Source organism: Martes martes, assembly GCF_963455335.1.
Source record: "Martes martes genome assembly, chromosome: 7".
NCBI classification, from domain to species: domain Eukaryota; kingdom Metazoa; phylum Chordata; class Mammalia; order Carnivora; family Mustelidae; genus Martes; species Martes martes.
The window spans coordinates 113,877,098-113,884,229 of record NC_137894.1 but is presented as its reverse complement, the minus strand read 5'-3'; the positions used below and the strand labels follow the sequence as shown (position 1 = coordinate 113,884,229).

Below are 7,132 nucleotides of genomic sequence, written 5' to 3'. Positions count from 1 at the left end.
CTGCCTTTCCATTTGGTAGCAACTGTGGCTCACTTCCAGCCTTCCAAACTACACACACACACTTAGGTTCCACTCCTTTACATCAGCCTCCGCCCTAGTAAATTAACAAATGTTAATTTACTCAAACTCCCCCTAGAATTGGCCCTTCATAGGAGGGAGCAGCTTCCCCATTTTTGTTGCATGAACTTCTAGTATCTCGGATGTAACAAAAAAATATATACCAACAACTTCTCAAACCTACCCCCAAATGGGAGTCCTACCACCTAATCCCCATACTTTTGTAAAGCCAAAAGCAATCCTTCTGGTACTTCTTTCCTCAAAAAACCCATCCAAGACTGGGGCAGATGAAAGAAAATGAGCTTTTCAGGTTCTGGGGAACTAGACTTCTTCAATTCCAGTACCAATCCACCATTTACTTGGCTCTTCTCTGGCCCTGAGTTTTCCTCCTGTAAAATGATTATGTTCCTAGTAGCTGTGAAGATTCAGCAAGCATAAAGGGAAGATATTTGTAACATTATCTAAGTACTACATGCCATTCACCATTACCAAACATTTATCCAACTGAGCACTCCTATGGAGGACTAAGAAAATCTAGGTAGTTTCTGAGATTACAAGGAGACAATAAAGATCATCTACAGGTATGGAACGCTCAGAACAAAGATGGATGTAAAACCTTAAGCAGTTTTCCCTTTAATATATAGTCGCATCCACAGCTCATCAATGAAAAAAAAACATGTGAAACCCCTTAAAGCATTCTTGTGCGTGGACTTAAATAAGCTTTATATAATAATCTAACCTTCAAAATTTTGTTACCTTTGAAATAAGCATAAAACATTTTTAAAAACCGTTCTCCAATTATTCTTCTCTTGGCTACGGAAGCCTAAATAACCTGATACCAATACAATAAAGCGATAAAGGGAAAGAGCTTTGGTACAGTCACCCACAGGAAACTTAACTGTCATCATTATTTTAACAGTTTGCAGACATCTCTGCCCTTGTTTTGACTAGACCAGAAATGGCAAGGATTTTTAAGACTTAAATTTTCAAAAAACCTTTAACAATCCACCAACCAAATTCCAAGATTCTCCACAAGGTATTTTAAATGTGCTGAACATAGATAGAGAAAAATAATAGCATACATCCTTCAGACAAACAGACAAAAGCAGTTTTTATAATGTTTTATTATCAATAACAGCTGCTTTACCGTGTCTTTGTCAGGCAGCTGTTAAAGGGTGGGTGGGAGGACACCCTTGACCCTAACAAGGAAAACTCAAGCCTTTATATACAAGCAAATTTAGAGCTCTTTTAAATGTCCAAAGCTATTAATTAGTTTAATTGAGGCATTAAACTAATTCTGAATTAACATATTTGAATAACCAAGAACTAAAATGTTCAAATCTTTTCTAGTACAAAAAAATTAAATTTGCTTTAGTTATAAAAGAGCTCTCTCAATATACACAAACTATACACTTCAGACATTCACAAAAATGTGAGCGGAAGGCTTATCAAAAGACATTTAATACAATTAGTTTTCAACAACCCCTGGTGGTCCACATCTACAAAGATTTCCAGCCCAACCCACCCCCCCCTCCAAATCCCACCCCCCCCACAGAAAAGCACATACTTACCAGAATTTTTAGCAAGTATGGTTTGGGAATTGGTTTTGTTTTTTAAAAAAAGGCCCCCAGGGCAAGTTATTTACAGTTTAATTGCCACTGTCAACTGATCTGGACCTTGACCGGGATCGGGACCTGGACCTCTGGCGATCCACAGATGCTGGAGACTTAGATCTACTTGAAGAACCACGTTTCTGGCTCTTCTCAGGCACAGGAGACCTACTAACAGAACGGGACTTGCTCCGGCTCCGGCTCCTGCTCCTGGACCGGCTGTAAGACTTGCGACTCCGGGACCGGGACCGGCTACGAGACCTAGAGGAACTCCTGGTCCTGGAACGAGACCTGCTCCGTGACCTACTAGGGAGGAAAATGAACAAACAAAAATGCAATATAAGTGGCAGGACCTACAAACCCACCAACTAAAACTTTTGTCTTTAATATGTTAGATACCTGTGCCTTTTGCTGCCTTCGATTAATTTGATTTTTCTCCCATTTATTTCCTTTCCAGAAAGTTTTTCAATAGCATTCTTTAAATCACCATAAGAGGCGAACTCAACCACCCTACAATGGAAAAAAGCCATTTGTACAATTATATACATCTGATAGTCCGGTCTCAGACTACGTGTAACAATCCAGAGTATCAAGATTACCTTTTCTAAATACCCTCTGCTACTGCTATATTAAGAATCTCAGGTCTTAAAAACAGCATTACAAGGTTTCTCCACCTCCAAACCACGGACATTTTAAGCTAGACAGTTCTTTGTTGTGGAGGCCTTTGCCTATGCTTGGTAGCCATGTTTAGCAGCATCCCAGCCTCTACCTACAAGATGCCCATAGCACCCTAAACCCATTACAACCACCAAAAATGTGGTCCAATGCCCCTTACAGAGCAAATTCATCCTTAAATGAGAACCACCACACTCCAGCATATACAAATTCTAAGATTTCTGAAAACATTCAGTTTTCAAAAGGCTGTTAGGACCTTCAAAACACACTCACCCTTCATTTAATTTAGGTCGATGTGCATCCGCAAAGGTTACTTCCCCAGCTTGTCTCATGAAATCTTTGAGATCCTTAACACAAGACAATTGTGTCACGCGAAGAAAAGGAAACTTGACACACAAACAACCACATGGTATAAAAAACAAGACTACTGGAAGAGAAGATGTTAGATAAAGTACAAACATGGTATTTACCACACTTGTATTCTATCAGAATTCAAAAATTATCTATGCCAGGGCACGAAATAAGCAAAAAGCATATTGCTTTTAAGCAAAATGCTAGAGGAAAATTCAGATTTTAACATTAAAGTAGTATTAGTCTATACTGAGCTCAATACAAAAGGAAGAAAACAAAACAAAACAAAACAAAAAAACAAAACAAAAAGAACAGTACATATTTTTAAAGACTAAAGTAGAGATTTTATATTAAAAAAAAAAAGAAACAGAACATTTACAAGACACCAGTTATTTTGTGCCCCATATGTCATTAAAAAAGTTTACTTTACCTTTATTATTATTTCCCTAGGCTAGTCAAGCAGCAAACCATTAATCGGTCGGAGAAACCTTCATGACATATGCCCGACTGGCTCTTCGCCACCCACTTGAAGGACACTACCCAATCGGTGGAAGCCTTTAATCGCACAGCCCTCCCTATTAGCAGACTATTGGCGGATGCAGGCACGTTCTACTCTTGTGCAGTTACCAAGGACCACTTTACTGCGATCAGGATTCCAACGACCACCTAATTTCGAATCTTTCAACTCTTTTCGACCAGGACCTCTTATTCGGAAGCGTTACAGGAAGACAGCTCTCAATTAGGGATCAGATCACGTTATCAACGCTCTGGGATCGCTGCAACCTGGCACTTCAAGTAAGTGCCCCGATTACGTCTAGACCGGCAAACACAGATCTAGAGGTGGCCAACTGATCACTGTAGGAGCTGACTGGCAAAGTCAACCAGGCCCAACCAAGAGTGACCAAGACAACGATTAGGATAACCCACAGGCACTCCTCGTCATAAGGCCAACGACACAGATAGGCTGGCAAATAAAGGGTTTAATATTTGGTTAAAATTGATTTTAAAAAACAAGAAAAAATATCCTCAAAACATTAAACATTTGATCAAATTAATTAAAGTTTTAAATATCCCCCAATTACTTTTAATCAAAATTTTAAAATTACAATTAATTCCATTAATTTAATTTAAGATAAAATTACTTTTAATAAAAACATAATAAAACATTAACTACCCATTAACTTTTAAAAAGCCACATTAAAATAGCTCAAAACTGTGTTTCAACAAACCTGCCAGCTGACTCTTGAAGATAAATTCTCAACTATAAGCCGATTTTCTGTTCTTACAGGTGGAGCATTTCTGAGGAAGAAAATGAGTACTCACAATGGAAGAAATGCAGCAGTGTGTACCTACTGTGTTCGACTGTGGGCAGATTCAAGCAATAAGACAGAACAAGTCATTCAAATGACTTCCATGGAGTTTCTGAATTATTTTACAGGACTTATTACACACACTAATCAAGAACAGCAGACTACCACAGGAATAATAGAAATGATCATACAGTAAGCAAAAAACCACTTATCGCTAATTGTTCTTAAACATTAAAATCTCCTCCTGCAGTAATGATTGTTCAAAGCAGCCATTCACGATCCATCACGTACCGTCTATCATTTCGAGGTCTGCGACTACTAAAACGGTCAGAATAGCGTCCTCTACCTCGTCCACCTCGAGACCGAGCTCTAGCATGTTCAATAGTAACCCTACAGGAAAAGAAAGAAGGCTCTGTTATCCACACAAGCTACCTGACAGCTAATTTGAATATCCCAACTGACCTAGTCTGTTCTACCTTACAGTGCTAACTAGTTACAAAACTAAGGTTCTCACCTTTCACTGCACAATTCTTTTCCATCGAGTTCATATACAGCATCATCCGCATCCCTGGGATCCTCAAATTCCTAAAATGCGAACGTGAAAAAACAGCTCTTAACAAGATTTTAAAGTGTATTCTGCAACAGTAAAAGCACCCAAACCGTGTCAAGAATGAGTATCTTAATGACAGTCCCATACACATAAGCTCAACGGAAATGGAATCAGGAATGGTTTCCCTCCAACTAACAGGTTTTTATCCCTTAAAAATACCCTACGCTCAGTAAAAATCAAAAACACTGCTTATCAAAATCTTTACCGACTTAACAGCAGTTCTAAACAACCAGTTGTAAATACTTACCACAAAACCAAAGCCTCTTTTCAGATCAATATCTCTTATTCGTCCATACCCCTTGAAGAATCTTTCCACGTCTTTCTCCCTGGCCGCTGGATTTAACCTCCCGATAAATACTCGACAACCACTCATGGTGTCCGGCTAGTATTTCCTGTTACAAAATAATTCAATTGAGACAATACCGGTGAATGTCCGAAGAATGCCTGGTCAAAGGGTCAAAAACATAAACGGCATAAAATAAAATGTTTACCCGGTGATGTTATAAACAAGATTGCCAAGAGTGCCTCTTATTAGGCCAGGTCCCTTGCAGACAAAATTAAAACTCGGCTCCCAACACGATCCTTCCCTGGGCCCAGACCGCAGCAACCGCAACGCCCACTGCCGCCTCTGGAACTGCGCAGCCGCACTCTCTCCCCGGCTCTTCTGGCCCCCTCCCATCTGCCGCAGTTAGGAAAGGCCGAGAAGTGCGGGCGGAGCCGACCCCGCCCTCCGCAAGGCCAGCCCAATGGCGACGGGCCGCGCGCACGTCGCCGCCTCCCAGGAACGTCACAGCGGGTGGAAGCCGGAATCTCGCGACGCCACCGCCGCGCCTGCGCAGACGGCGGCGGGCGGACGCTGGCAGCCATAAAATGGCGGCGGCCGAGCCAGCGGTGGGGTGAGCCGCGCGTGCCAAACGCCCTTCTCCCTCCCCCCCTCCCGGGACTCCACAGTTCCGGAGTCACTGTGCCCATCCGCAGAAAGCCCTAACCACGCCCCGAGCAAAAGCCTCAGCCCAATACTCGGGGAGGGTCCGGGTAGTGAAGAGGTAAGGAGGCAGGGAGGGGCACACGACCCCCGTGTGAAAACGACCATAACCACAACCGCCCTTCCACCGTCAGTTCCCCTCAAACAATACCCAAAGGGAGACGTGCCCCAGCGCCCACCTCGAATAAACTGCACTCATTGGACGCCGTCCTCCGCAAAGAGAGCAGCCCTGGCCACTCACGATCTGAACGGCCATGAAGAAGCTTCGATCCGAGAAGCCTTTCCCTCAAAGTGAGCCACTCACCTACCGGACAGGGTCTTTGGCAGCTGAGACCAGAGAGGTCCGTAGTCTGCGACGGAGCCGTCTACCTCCCCGCAGACCAGGACTAGTCTCGTCTACGCCTCTCCACAACTGACGCACTTAGCTGCTCCTGCGTCCCACAAAATGGAGGGCGCGCCCTGGCGTCACTTCCGGTACCGCCCCTGGGACCTCACCGTTGGATCTAAGGGCGGAAATTTCCGCGGAGCCGGAAGTTTACGCGGGGCCGGAGCCTCTTAACGGTGACCGCCCCAGAGACCTGCACCCGGGATGGGCGGGGCCGAGGGGCGGGAACTGGCGTGGTTGTGGCCGTCAGGTGCCGCACGCTCAAAGGGCTGCGGTGGAAGATGTTTGCGTCAACTGGGCCGTGGAGTGCTGTTCATCGTTGTCTGCCTCGTGAAGATACGCTAGAGCCAATGACATTTCTTTTTTATCTGAAGTCTTTTAAAGATACCCCCAAAAGTACTGGGCGAAGGAAACTCAGGCTTTGCAAAAATATTCGGCCATCTATGACCCCTTGCTTCTTGCTGTTTATGGTTGTGCTTTGGCAGATGCTCCTTAATGCACAAGTGAATATTTTAGCCATACTGTCATACCATGGACGTGTGGTTTATACTAAGAAGACTAAGGAACTCCAGTATTTTTTTTAATGGAAGGTTCTTGCATGATGAAATATTGAAATTGGGACTGCAGCTAGCAGGCCATCTTGAATTGAAGCCAGAATGCAGATTTCTGCACTAGGGCTGAGCTGGTTGGAAGAGGTTTCAAGCTACTTTTAAAGTCCCAAATGGTATTTGGTTAACCTTCCCTATTTAAGTTTCTGTAACATAACACATAAAAGTATACTATTCTTCAGAAACAAAAGACTATGTTTTCAAAATGTGGGTGAAACAGCCTTCTACATCCTTAGCTCCACATTTTCCCAGCAAGGTTGTCAGGCTTAGCAATCCAGGCATAAAGAGAATGTGAAAAGGTTACTTTTCTTTAATGCTTTTAGGTGGAACCCAAGGCACCCCATTTTCCAGAGGTGTCGGGCATCTAGGGTTGCTATTTGCAACTAAAGTTACACAGAGCTAGAATAGTTCAAGAAACTGCAGAGGTACAGACCCTTGCTCTGACCACCTACCTCTTAGAAACTCTAGGTTTGAATTTTGATAGTTTTTAATGGGATGAGTTCATCCATTTATACATTTGTTTATTTTTTTTTAATTTTAA

At 43.0% G+C, this 7,132-nt stretch overlaps 1 protein-coding gene across 5 annotated transcripts; it reads right to left on the bottom strand.

Moving 5' to 3' along the window:
- Window positions 1-1,163: 1,163 nt before the first annotated feature.
- Window positions 1,164-6,040, bottom strand: SRSF5 (serine and arginine rich splicing factor 5). Of its 5 annotated transcripts, none has more exons than XM_080808248.1 (8): window positions 5,903-6,040; window positions 4,861-5,005; window positions 4,518-4,588; window positions 4,295-4,393; window positions 3,923-3,992; window positions 2,616-2,689; window positions 2,067-2,177; window positions 1,164-1,973 (listed from the first exon to the last, which is right to left on the bottom strand). In XM_080808248.1, the coding sequence occupies exons 2-8, from the start codon at window positions 4,984-4,986 to the stop codon at window positions 1,706-1,708; spliced, it is 819 nt and encodes a 272-aa protein (XP_080664374.1). In that variant the 5' UTR covers window positions 4,987-5,005; window positions 5,903-6,040; the 3' UTR covers window positions 1,164-1,705. The 5 variants fall into 5 exon arrangements, with proteins under 5 accessions (XP_080664374.1, XP_080664375.1, XP_080664373.1 ...); XM_080808249.1 differs by having other exon boundaries at window positions 5,907-6,040; XM_080808247.1 differs by having other exon boundaries at window positions 5,778-6,017.
- Window positions 6,041-7,132: the final 1,092 nt, after the last annotated feature.

Coding starts and splice junctions, on each gene's coding strand:
- SRSF5 (XM_080808248.1), bottom strand. CDS start 4,986: ATGAGTGGTTGTCGAGTATTTATCGGGAGGTTAAATCCAGCGGCCAGG. Junction 4,394..4,517: donor AAAGAATTGTGCAGTGAAAG/GTGAGAACCTTA, acceptor CTTTTCCTGTAG/GGTTACTATTGAACATGCTA. Junction 1,974..2,066: donor GAAGGCAGCAAAAGGCACAG/GTATCTAACATA, acceptor TTTCCTCCCTAG/TAGGTCACGGAGCAGGTCTC.